This window comes from Opisthorchis viverrini (genome assembly GCF_000715545.1).
Source record: "Opisthorchis viverrini unplaced genomic scaffold opera_v5_135, whole genome shotgun sequence".
NCBI lineage: Eukaryota > Metazoa > Platyhelminthes > Trematoda > Opisthorchiida > Opisthorchiidae > Opisthorchis > Opisthorchis viverrini.
In genome coordinates, this window is record NW_008751792.1 from 350,773 (window position 1) to 364,669 (window position 13,897).

Here is a 13,897-nt window from a genome sequence, read left to right on the forward strand (position 1 = left end):
AATTAAAAGACTACCGTGTCAAGAGATTGTTCACCAGCTAAATTTACTGATTTCGGTCACCTGGGAGCGCGAGCATCTGCTTCCGCATAGAATTTATACCCACTTCGTTCCACTGAATAGCTATTCAGTTCCTCCCAAAATACAGAGTACTGGATAGTTTGATGGGTGTCTCCAAAGGCCTACGGTAGAAAGAACATCGGGGAACTGTTTACTCATCTAACACCCAAAATGTTTTCAAGAAATACACTCAATCGCAAATCAATTTCGTTTTCACGCGAGACTCAACTGAATCTCTCGTTTATGTTTGCCTCAATGCATTCCACAATCAGCAAAACTGGAACACCAAACGAAAGCCTTCATAAAAATCGACCGATGTGTCAAAATATTCCTCAAAAGACATCTTTATGCATAGACAGTACTTTTAGAACGTGCTTCGTTTCAGTCACGTGACAAATTAAACGTCGATGCCCGTGGCTGCTTGGATACTCTACACACTGTCGTATGAAAGCTTACCTGACTTTTCCCCACATAATTTATCGTTGCCCTGAGTTCTTTCACCATTTTTACATTGCGCTTTATCCTGCTGTCACGAGTTTAGCAATGCATGGGTAAAGTAGTCTCAAGGATGAGCTTATCACGTGATGCACAAACTTTTTTCACAAACCAGGATCTTATTGGTTGAAATAATTTCCATACGGATTCCCCTAGTCAGCAGAAACAAATATATAACTGGCAATTATAAAGTTGCAAAAATCCATCGTGCTGGTAGCATACGACAGGCACTTTAAACAGCCTGACTGACTTTGTTGTCTAGACGCGGCACACTACTGAAAAAGTTGCTGAAAACTGTTGGACAGCCAACGACCAACTTTGCCTTTCTTCGGGCTCATTAGGTAGGCGCAGTCCCCGAAATTCCCTCAACAGTGCGTCCTACTTGAACCTTTTTTTTGAGATTTAGATGACTAATCTCACTTGCGCACGAATTTGGCTTTGACGGAAGACAAATTAATTATGGTAGCCCACTATAAATTCGTGTACAAATGAGCGTATTTGACTTTCATTTTGTTTGACTGAATTTTTCGACATTCATGTCGTAGCAGCTACTGCAAGAAACTAACACTAATGTTCCTTTAAATAAGAGTGCAAACATTAGGCATGAGTCGCCTGTAGGACACTACACAAATCGATGATGACGAACTTGTCAAGGTACGCCCAGACTGTCTGTCCATTTGTTGACAACCTTTGTAAGCTTTTAGAGCACAGTATGCGAATCAGAACGAGAGTACACACGCAACAGTCACACTCCACACTTGTGGAGTTGTTGAGAAATTGTGGTCACTTCGCATTGCGATACTAAACACCAGGCTGAGGCAAGACGACTGGTTGATATCGCAGTGTGAGAATGTTGAATCAGGACACGGTGTGTTTGTTTGACTTTGAGATGTCGTTAGTCCCGTGTCTGAAGTTAGGGATGGGTCTCACCAAGGAGAATGGGGAGCTGGGAACAGAGCCCGACGAACATATCTGCTGGCGTTTTGCCAACACACTGTAACTGCGGTGCCGAGCATAAAACCTGATTCAGAGTGGTCGGAATACAACTGATGAGATGCCACGTTTTACAAGGCGAGATTGAAAGTATGTCACAAAGAAATTACCTTTCTAGTATGCAGCGACCTAAGCGTGGAGAGAAGCATATAGGGTTATAATCTGTTCAGGTGTCGATAGGCAAAGTCACCCAACACAGTTTCAAACAGTCAGTCAGACTTAGAGGACAGGCGACCGCACAGAATGGAGTGGTTTCTGAAGCCTCCAAAACCCACGGTCGATTAGCCGAGGAACTTTGGTCTGTGGCGCAGGAGCATCCTCGCCTCTTTGTCTAAAATATGTTTCTGTTCTGCGAAAATTAGCTGACCGTTTGAGGCTTGGACACAACGTGACGAAAACGATTAATCGACATCCACCCTAAATCCACCAATTGACTTCAGGAGAGAGTTGAGACCATATCACAGTTCTATGGAAATCAGCAACTTCCTAGCCCGGTACATAAATTCCAATACATTTAAACCAAAGTAGTAATATTTCAAAGTGCTTTTCCATGGTTTATAAAGGCTTTAAGGGTGTGATCGGTCATCGGTCGATAAAGACAGCTTCACCACGCTTGATGTCGTTCTAGAATTGCCCACATAGCCAACTTATTTGTAAAGTGTTGACGCACAGAAAAAGCAGAGGTGGGCGACCAGACTGTCTGACCTTGAAATAGTCGTGCGTGCACCATCCGCAATACACAGCTTGTTGCATAACGCCAGTGCACTTTCGATGCCGACTCGCACTCGAAGCGCAAGGGTGAACATGGGTGCCGCGGCTGCCAAATGTTGTGCATTCTTATGTCCAAAGGAGAATGAAATTGGAACATTTTTTCACCTTGATCCCAGAAACACCTAAATCCAAGGGTAAGTGATGACGAATCGACATGTGATTCGTTCGTCACACCACCCCTATTGATGATTACACTTGAAACGTCAATCCTAGAAATGAGGTTTCTTGTTGGGGTGCAACGTTTGGATCGATTCGACAAAATAAATTTACACCTATGCATAGTAGTGTTTGCTCTAGCTTCCTTATCTCTGGTGGGATATGGAAATAGGTAGACTGTTTTTCGTCAAATTGTCACTTCAAGAAAAGGAAAGTTTGTCAGTTCTTTGAAAACCCTTGACTGAAGTAACGATTAGTCCTTCCGGTGAACGCTTTTATTCAAGTCAATTTAAATATGATCCTGTGTGACACTCTGTTCTCAGGTTTACACCGATTACGATTATCTAAGGCCTATATTTATCATCATCATCATCATCATCATCATCATCATCATCATCATCATCATCATCATCATCATCATCATCATCATCATCATCATCATCATCATCATCATCATCATCATCATCATCATCATCATCATCATCATCATCATCATCATCATCATCATCATCATCATCATCATCACTCTCAGCTGTAATAACCACGTACTTGTCGTACAGTGGTTGTAGCTGCCACAGTTTCATTCCCCGATGATTCTGAGAGGTGGGGTAGGTAGCTGCGCATTGGAGGCGAAGGTTGATAAATTAGTGCGTAACTACAGCACTGGACTGTTAGGTGGAGGGGGGGTTGTTAGAGTGCTATGTACTGAAGGCAATAGCTTGGATGCATGATCGCCATTGAGGATGTGACTGGGCCATGTCTGACAATGTCTCTAGCCATTGATATGGTCTGTCTCGGGGTCCCCATCCAGAAAGACGGCAATGACCAGCGCAGATGAGTTTGCTGGTAATGGCTTTTATACTTCGCTGCCAAGTCATGGTTTGGCCGCCTCTGGCTCTCTTCCATCCTTCACGTGGTTGTGCGGAAAGAGACCTTCGAGGAATTCGGTCGACTGGCATACGCAGCACGTGGCCAAGCCAGCGCAACCTATGCAGTGTGATCAGTTCATTTATCGAGGTTGAGTTACTTCTCCCGAATACCACTCGATCCGGTGTTCCCACGAGATTCGAACAATGCTGTGAAGATATCAATGGTCAAACACTGGAAGTATTTTGATGTCCTCGGCGTGCAGCGGCCAGGTTTCTGATCTGTATAGTAATATGGAGCGCACTGCAGCATTGTAAACCCGACGGATAAGCTGATACCACGCCTACGCCACAGGTGAGTAGATGGGAAATCTTCGTGTAATGGTGACGTAAATGGCTACCTGGATATTTTCAGTTTGCACGCCCATGTTTCGGTTCGTTTTCTCACACTGCGAAAATCAGCAGTCAACCAGAATTAGGTTCACATGTCTTGTTTCAACTTTTTTTCATTCGAATGGGGAAATGTTGCAGTCTATGCTTTGTTCGGGAGTCAGATGAAAGCATGTGGCGACAGTTGTGGGTAGTTGAACGAAAAACGGAATACGTCAGTAGATGGAACGCAAATTGCTTACTATAAAAATATTTGCCTGTTGTGACACTCCGACAAATGACAGAATGTTAACGGTGTTATTCTTTTTGGAGTGAAATTGATCCGAAAGATAACGCTCCTTGTCATGAAGTGCAAGCAAGGCGCTTCTTGAGGACTGTGTTTACAATAAGGACTTCAAGCAACCAATGAGCCCAATGCCGAAAGTTATCATTTGTTCATGTATGGCGCATATCACATCATCATTTAAAGAAAAACTCAACTTTTTCCGGGTCCCGCTCACAGTGTCACAAGCACAAAGATGATCAAACTGGGGAGGGTGTCACGATAGTGATTACGATAGTGGTTAGTGTCAGTGCGGATCGTCCTTCATAATGGCGTCAATGTGATCTCCTGTGTACGTGATTGCGGGTGCTGCAAGATATTTACTGTTAATTGATGTTGATGACTACCTGACTACCTACTGAGACTCCCAACTCCACAAAACGCCGATCGGACAGTTCTGGATCAAAGTCAGACAGTGCGAGGCAGCGTTGGATCAAGGTCAAGCAGTGTTCCCTCAGTATATAGCGCGATGCTGTTGTACCTTCGCGCTCACTTTTTTCCAATAAATCTGTTGTGTTCGGCATTAGGTGCCGGAGCGCGGACAGTAGTCAGATATAAATTGTTCAACTGAGTGTATGGAGACGTGGGCAATGCTGAATGACCGTGATGTCCTAGGACTAACTCATCCACTTTTTATTCGTTTCTTTACAACAAGACTCTCAAATAATTTGCAGATGTACGGCAATTATCCATGACTGCTGGACTCTGATATTGTGCTATCGACCATGATGATCACAGCTTGCTGAGCAGAGACTGCTCAGCGTCTATTGACTATGGTAGACGCACGAGCGGTTCTCTTCAGTTTCACAGACACGTGGGATTACCTGATAGTGTTAAATATCACGGCCAGCCACCACTGAATTGCATAGTCCCATTAAGGTAAATATCTAAGCTAACTGGTTTGCGTCACTGGGCAATGCTGAATGACTGTGATGTCCTAGGACTAACTCATCCACTTTTTATTCGTTTCTTTACAACAAGACTCTCAAATAATTTGCAGATGTACGGCAATTATCCATGACTGCTGGACTCTGATATTGTGCTATCGACCATGATGATCACAGCTTGCTGAGCAGAGACTGCTCAGCGTCTATTGACTATGGTAGACGCACGAGCGGTTCTCTTCAGTTTCACAGACACGTGGGATTACCTGATAGTGTTAAATATCACGGCCAGCCACCACTGAATTGCATAGTCCCATTAAGGTAAATATCTAAGCTAACTGGTTTGCGTCACACTTGGGAAAATATTGGTTATCCTGGCGAACCACCCCTCAGTACCTCCCTATCAGGCAATGAATGCAACACCTGTTGTAATCCATAGCTGAGGTGACATGACTCATTAGGTGACGTGAATTGAGCGTTCAATACCCTTCCTTAAGTTCATGCGAAAACACAATAGCCTAATGCTCAGAATGGATGGATTCAGAGGTATCAGGGCGCGCCCAGACAGAAGAAAAAGCACATGTGCAGAGAGTGACGCATCCTTAAGGTCACCATCGGTTCGACACGTCCGGAAATTAGGTGAGTTGGCGGCTCGCACCTAACACGGCCCAGCAACACACGACCAGCTTAGTGGGCCTGAGAATGTTCACGACCGGACCATCACCATTGGCTGTACGGAGCGAACAAGTGGACGACCATATTTGGCCAAGTAGTCATCCTATATATTTACGCAGACGCTCTGTACGTTTTGTCCTGGCAATATAGCCGTGTCCCCAGTTCTCTGTCTTCTCCCTATCGCGTAGTCTGGCAGGCTCAGTGCAGGCTTAACCAATAGCTCGGACACACCGTCCAATACAACAAGAGGTGCAATGGCTCACTGGCAAGCTGGTTTACAAGTCACCAACTTCACCGCAGTCCACTAGAAGTTTCCCACTTCAGTTCTGCTTCGCCCACGCCACCTGTCGCAAAAATACTGCACAGCATGCGTCTGTCGAACATGCCAGCTGTGTCGCGTGTTACTCGGTGAGCCGAGTAACATCGGATGTGCACCAGGAATCAGCTAAAATAAGGTAAGAAAGCCTACCAGCCTCGCTTGGTTATCGCACTTGTTTCAGCATCACCAGGAGAGTATGATTTCAGAAAAATAGATATATTCTGTTTATAGAAGTCCCGCCTCCATTCGACAATGCCAATAGCCTCAGTTAAACGAGTGTACCCGGCTAGTGGATGCGCGAGGTACAGTTTCACTTGCTCAGTCTGTATTGGAACAGCATCTGCTATCTAGTAGGTGGTGGGTGATAGATGGTGCGGATAACCACGGAGATGACTTTTAACTCATTCACGTTCAGGCATGCTTGTTCGATTCACAAACCTCATCACGAGCACCGTCGAAGTTACCTCTGCATTCTCTTCAGCTAAGTAGCCAAGTGCCCACTAAGAAGGCATGTGCTGGAAGGCATGTGCCGAAAAAGAGGTCGGTCAGTGCTCTATGCGCCAACGCAACCTCTGAATAGCTGGCTTGAAACTACATCTACTTTGGGGGCTGCTCTTGAGTATTGAGCGTAATTCTATCATGAATGATTGTGGATAGGCTTTTCAGCGAAATTTTTCATCCTGATAAGCTAGCACACGCTTCATGATGGCACAAGGGTAGATTCTCTCCCAGAATGCACAACATTTATGTCCTATTTGCACAAAACGTATGAAGTACACATACGAACATCCAACGGACGGTTCTGCGAACGACACCGTTTCCCAACATACGCATTTCTGTCTACAAATGGTATGCTGTCTTTCATTCCACGCTAGGTAATCAGATTTACATCAGAATGAACGTTTGTCGGAGGGTTCGAGAGATGTTGCGCATTTTTGTGAGCCTCGGTGACGAACAAGCTGCTGTTAACTTAAGGCAGTTGCTTCTAACTCCTTAATCGCCACGAGAATATCCGCTAAAAGTGATCGCAGCAGAGCTCCGTCAGTCTATCTATTGAATGGGCTTTGAGATGTAAAGTCCAGCCTCGGTGCAAATGCGTTTCCCGTTTGACCAATCCACGCGAACAAAACCAGTGGGCCGGACGGGGTGCCCTGTTAAGGTTGAAGTATTGTGACTCAGGAATCTCCGTTCCCGTTTTTCAGTCGTGTCTAGAAGGCATCCTATATTACTGACCTGGAGTAATCCCAGTAAGCGAAGCCTTTCAGCCCTGTGGTCCACTAGAATTCTGTCCAGTTTCATGCTATTTCGTCTCGTTAAAAATGCTAAAACACGGTGTATAGCTGATAAATTGCTAGAACGACTACTGCTTGACATTATAAAACCTTCATTGATCGCCTCGGATCACATGTATCAATTTGTGTACAGGTTGTCCAGATCTGGCATGCTTGCAGTAGTCTTTCTACAGGACAATTTTCTGAGGACCCAAAAGCGTCCGGGTCTGCTTCATCGACCCCAATGGTGCCCTTGATTCGAGTGACCGAATACCGCCGATTGATTAACTTTCCAGGACAGATGACTACTTCGTCTGCCGAAAGCAGTACATCCCGACTGAGGAAAAGTCGTCAAAGATTCCCATGAACGAATTTGCCATACCTCAAGGGCTTGTTTTTTCACTGCTTCTGTTCACTTCCCACACAATCACTTTCAAGCTTGACAAAAACCCTGGTAAAATATGTGGACGGTAATGAGGCTCGCAGAGTCTGGTCTACACTGTTGGATACCTACTGGTTCGAACGGGACCTTGAAGGCTCAGGCTGGTGGATATAAGATATTGCGCTACAGCTAAACATATCCTGTTGCCTCGAGATTGGGTTCACACTGATGCGATCTCTTGAGTCCACTTTATCTCGCTATGACTGACCGCTGTTTCAAGCTACCTATCTGAAATATATCTGTACATATGTGTATCCGCACAAAAAAGTGTACAAAAGATCTCTGGGTTGACGTTACATATGCATGAAAACCTTCGAAGTGACGACTTTCTTGAATATTGAATATTGCCAATTCGGCTTTATCCGAAATCCTACACTTTCGACCAGCTTTTCGGTCATTTCTTCATCCATCGTTATAAGCAGACTGTACGAAAGTGCGTACCATCATCAAGTGGCAAATTAGGCTCGCATCTTCTTCCGGCAACATTCTCGTTAATTTCCTGACTGGAAGCTCAATTCAGAGGGATGCGAATGCCTACACAAACCTCTTGTGTTTGATTGCTGTCCCCGCTCCACTGCCTATTGCCGAAAAAGGATTGGTCGACAAGAATCACAACAGTTTTATTGAGAACAAGCGAGTGAGTGACCTAGATCCAAAGCTGTCTGATGGGCGTTTAGTAGAGTCTGAGGGTCTCAGTAGGTCTCCGGTATTCTAGAATAATCTTCAGGAATCTGAACTTCCTGACAAAGTCCTTTCAAGAAAATACTTGGCGAGCTTTCTCATCCGTTGCATTAGGGTATGATCAACTACCTCCGGCATGGCCCATTGACCAACACCGGCCTGCACCTAAACACGAAAGCGTCAGGATGTACAAACTTTTGGCCTCCTTATCCCGCCTGCCTGATGGCTTCAGAGACGAGCTTTTAGGGTCATTGTGTTGAACAAATGAAATCCAGTCTCATGTAAGGATAATATGGTGAAAACAAAGTAATATCTCTGGTGGAACGCATAGTCTCAATGCTCATATTCGGATTCTTAAGGTCAGCTGGAAATTAAGGTATTTTTTAGCGATAAACGACGAACCACCGCGCCAATTTGTGCTACGTCGAATTCACCATAGACAGGATGTCTTCAAGGCTTATCCGACCGATGCAGCTTTGGGAGTCCATAAAGCAGATCCATGTGCTTCAAAGATCTTACGGGGGTTGGATTTGTCAGTGAAACTGTTTTCGTACTATTTTCTATGCCAGATTTGTAGGAATATCGGTCGAACTTCAGAAGATTCCAACTTTCCGATATATCCATTCCTGTTCGATAAGACAACGCCTGATTTTCTTTCATGTAGGAGTATAACGAACTCTTGAAGGCGAGATAGCTCAAGTGGTTAGATCGCGAATTTAACTCTTGAAAGATAGCTCAAGTGGTTAGATCGCGAATTTACTGACCGGAAGTTCCGTAGTTCGAACTTGACCTCCACCTCTCGACTTCCTTCCCCTAAGCTTGGGCAACCTGGCAGTATCCAAGCCCTCGCGCTTCCTTCGGGTGGCTTGGTAGTTAGGAACCGAGTGTTACAGCTGAGCGATCTGTCGTTAACGGATTTTTTTTCCTTTATTAATTTTCATGCTGACTGTGTGAGATATGCTGTGAGCAGAGAACGCCGATATGACGGCTAACATCTCTTTCGAAGTTCAATATCGATCTCTCAAGACAGACTGCATTCGGATGTTAGAAAATCGGTGACTGCTTGGTCTCGGGTGTCTGAATTTTGCACCTGAACGCCATACGACTGAACACTTCTACATTGCCACGATAAGTTCTACAAGCGGTCGTTCAGCTGTAGCAGCTGAACGCCATACGACCCGAAGGAAGAGCGAGGGCTGAGGTAATAGCAGGTTGCCCAAGCCTAGACAGGAGCAGTCAAGAGAGTGAGGTTAGGTTCGAACCATGGTGTACGGAGGCCAACCGAAGGCAGGCTCTGATTGGTCAGAATGCCAGCCAATCCGGATCGAGCATCTTTGACTCGATGCTTCTCACCCCATCACGGTGACACCAGCACAACCTTGTGGAACACTGTGATTACCCTATGAATGCAGATGTACTGATTCTCCTTTTGTCTCCATAAAAAGCTGTGTACAGCTACCGTGCCTTTTGATATACATACCATAGTGGGCGGAGAAGGAAGCCAAGGGACCGATACAGAGTTGATTTACCGTCCATCAAGACACAACACACGGACCTTCCCGTAAGTTGGGACGTCATCGACTGAGTTATCTCAATGAGTGACTTGCTTCACGGATATCACTGGTAATACTCATTGTCGTTAATAGAGGACTTCCTCTCCGACTGCTGTTTCGAGCACGTTACGAATGAGGACTAGCTATTGGACAGTGGATTAATTGCCACCCCCCCCCACCAAGCGATGTTAACGCTATAAAGGTTGCAAGGTTGAGTGCCACTGACTCATTGTTTTCGCCACTATCTCCCATTCTCTGCGCAGCTGCTTATCAGGTTACTGAGCACAGAGTCACGTAAGAACTCCTATCAACTTACACAGGCGTAAAGTGTTCGTGTATACACAAACTAACCATCAGGGAAAAACACGCACAATCAACTTTGATGATGCGTCACCCAAATAGTTGACGTCCTAACAAGCAGGTCATCTGGTCAGTATTCAGACTGCCTATTGACTATATGCAAAATCCACCTGTCGCCTCAATTTTAAAACTGACGGTATTTCATTCAGCGGACGCTGTGTTGTGTGGAAGGAGGAGTGGTTGAAGCTCGAATGCCAGACAGCTGCCGACTGGATGGCATTGTTCTAATCTTTGAGGGTTAACATGGATCGCGAGCACCGATGAATAAACTGACCGGCATCAGACGATTCTTCCACACGCGCCTTGCACTCATAAGTAAAGCGTTCAGCTGTAGCACTCTTTCGGTACTTAGCTGCCATGCCACCCGAAAGTTGCACGAGGGCTGGGATACTGCCAGGTTGCCCAAGCCTAAACAGTGGAAATCGAGAAGCAGAGGCCGGACCTTCCGGTAAGTAAATTCGCGCTCTTACCACTTGGACCATCTCGCCCCCCATTACTCGCGCACCCATAACACCCTTTCGAATGTGAACTCGCTGATCACGACTTTCCGTATTTCAAATGCTTTACACACCTCGGCAAATGCAACAGCCTTGACGGAAGCGTGGTTGACGAAGTCGGAGCACGGCTTTCAAATGTCTGAAACATGTTTGTCAAATCGCGTCCGCCGTTGCTTCAAACCAACTTATTGTTGGAACTCATGAGTCGTACGTGCGGACCGTGTATGAGTATTGCACTACGAACATATATGTATCGCGACATCTCGAATAACGTAGCAACTAAAACATGAGGCGGCCTGGTGCAGCGCATTCAGTTGCCTGGAAACATCGCATACGTGAGATTCAGCTGGGTTCCAGGTGAGTCTCGCGCAAAACAAATTCCGCCTCCTTTTCGTTCAGCTGTAACACCCTCCCGGTGCCTAGCTGTAATGCAACACGAAGGAGGCACGAAGGCTGGGATACTGCCAGGTTGCCCAAGCTGGAAATTAAGGTATTTTTTAGCGATAAACGACGAACCACCGCGCCAATTTGTGCTACGTCGAATTCACCATAGACAGGATGTCTTCAAGGCTTATCCGACCGATGCAGCTTTGGGAGTCCATAAAGCAGATCCATGTGCTTCAAAGATCTTACGGGGGTTGGATTTGTCAGTGAAACTGTTTTCGTACTATTTTCTATGCCAGATTTGTAGGAATATCGGTCGAACTTCAGAAGATTCCAACTTTCCGATATATCCATTCCTGTTCGACAAGACAACGCCTGATTTTCTTTCATGTAGCAGTATAACGAACTCTTGAAGGCGAGATAGCTCAAGTGGTTAGATCGCGAATTTACTGACCGGAAGTTCCGTAGTTCGAACTTGACCTCCACCTCTCGACTTCCCCTGTCTAAGCTTGGGCAACCTGGCAGTATCCAAGCCCTCGCGCTTCCTTCGGGTGGCTTGGTAGTTAGGAACCGAGTGTTACAGCTGAGCGATCTGTCGTTAACGGATTTTTTTTCCTTTATTAATTTTCATGCTGACTGTGTGAGATATGCTGTGAGCAGAGAACGCCGATATGACGGCTAACATCTCTTTCGAAGTTCAATATCGATCTCTCAAGACAGACTGCATTCGGATGTTAGAAAATCGGTGACTGCTTGGTCTCGGGTGTCTGAATTTTGCACCTGAACGCCATACGACTGAACACTTCTACATTGCCACGATAAGTTCTACAAGCGGTCGTTCAGCTGTAGCAGCTGAACGCCATACGACCCGAAGGAAGAGCGAGGGCTGAGGTAATAGCAGGTTGCCCAAGCCTAGACAGGAGCAGTCAAGAGAGTGAGGTTAGGTTCGAACCATGGTGTACGGAGGCCAACCGAAGGCAGGCTCTGATTGGTCAGAATGCCAGCCAATCCGGATCGAGCATCTTTGACTCGATGCTTCTCACCCCATCGAGCGAGGGCGTGATAGCAGGTTGCCCAAGCCTAGACAGGAGCAGTCAAGAGAGTGAGGTTAGGTTCGAACCATGGTGTACGGAGGCCAACCGAAGGCAGGCTCTGATTGGTCAGAATGCCAGCCAATCCGGATCGAGCATCTTTGACTCGATGCTTCTCACCCCATCACGGTGACACCAGCACAACCTTGTGGAACACTGTGATTACCCTATGAATGCAGATGTACTGATTCTCCTTTTGTCTCCATAAAAAGCTGTGTACAGCTACCGTGCCTTTTGATATACATACCATAGTGGGCGGAGAAGGAAGCCAAGGGACCGATACAGAGTTGATTTACCGTCCATCAAGACACAACACACGGACCTTCCCGTAAGTTGGGACGTCATCGACTGAGTTATCTCAATGAGTGACTTGCTTCACGGATATCACTGGTAATACTCATTGTCGTTAATAGAGGACTTCCTCTCCGACTGCTGTTTCGAGCACGTTACGAATGAGGACTAGCTATTGGACAGTGGATTAATTGCCACCCCCCCCCACCAAGCGATGTTAACGCTATAAAGGTTGCAAGGTTGAGTGCCACTGACTCATTGTTTTCGCCACTATCTCCCATTCTCTGCGCAGCTGCTTATCAGGTTACTGAGCACAGAGTCACGTAAGAACTCCTATCAACTTACACAGGCGTAAAGTGTTCGTGTATACACAAACTAACCATCAGGGAAAAACACGCACAATCAACTTTGATGATGCGTCACCCAAATAGTTGACGTCCTAACAAGCAGGTCATCTGGTCAGTATTCAGACTGCCTATTGACTATATGCAAAATCCACCTGTCGCCTCAATTTTAAAACTGACGGTATTTCATTCAGCGGACGCTGTGTTGTGTGGAAGGAGGAGTGGTTGAAGCTCGAATGCCAGACAGCTGCCGACTGGATGGCATTGTTCTAATCTTTGAGGGTTAACATGGATCGCGAGCACCGATGAATAAACTGACCGGCATCAGACGATTCTTCCACACGCGCCTTGCACTCATAAGTAAAGCGTTCAGCTGTAGCACTCTTTCGGTACTTAGCTGCCATGCCACCCGAAAGTTGCACGAGGGCTGGGATACTGCCAGGTTGCCCAAGCCTAAACAGTGGAAATCGAGAAGCAGAGGCCGGACCTTCCGGTAAGTAAATTCGCGCTCTTACCACTTGGACCATCTCGCCCCCCATTACTCGCGCACCCATAACACCCTTTCGAATGTGAACTCGCTGATCACGACTTTCCGTATTTCAAATGCTTTACACACCTCGGCAAATGCAACAGCCTTGACGGAAGCGTGGTTGACGAAGTCGGAGCACGGCTTTCAAATGTCTGAAACATGTTTGTCAAATCGCGTCCGCCGTTGCTTCAAACCAACTTATTGTTGGAACTCATGAGTCGTACGTGCGGACCGTGTATGAGTATTGCACTACGAACATATATGTATCGCGACATCTCGAATAACGTAGCAACTAAAACATGAGGCGGCCTGGTGCAGCGCATTCAGTTGCCTGGAAACATCGCATACGTGAGATTCAGCTGGGTTCCAGGTGAGTCTCGCGCAAAACAAATTCCGCCTCCTTTTCGTTCAGCTGTAACACCCTCCCGGTGCCTAGCTGTAATGCAACACGAAGGAGGCACGAAGGCTGGGATACTGCCAGGTTGCCCAAGCATAGACAGGGGAATTTGAGAGGCAGAGGTCGGAT

General features: G+C 46.2%; 1 protein-coding gene across 1 annotated transcript; it reads left to right on the forward strand.

Annotated features, from left to right (window-relative positions):
* Positions 1 to 5,636: 5,636 nt before the first annotated feature.
* Positions 5,637 to 10,936, forward strand: T265_14056 (hypothetical protein; the record flags this gene model as incomplete). Its single annotated transcript, XM_009171827.1, is given in 4 exon segments — positions 5,637 to 5,681; positions 9,057 to 9,191; positions 10,557 to 10,683; positions 10,689 to 10,936. Coding segments are annotated over 4 exon segments (555 nt in total).
* Positions 10,937 to 13,897: the final 2,961 nt, after the last annotated feature.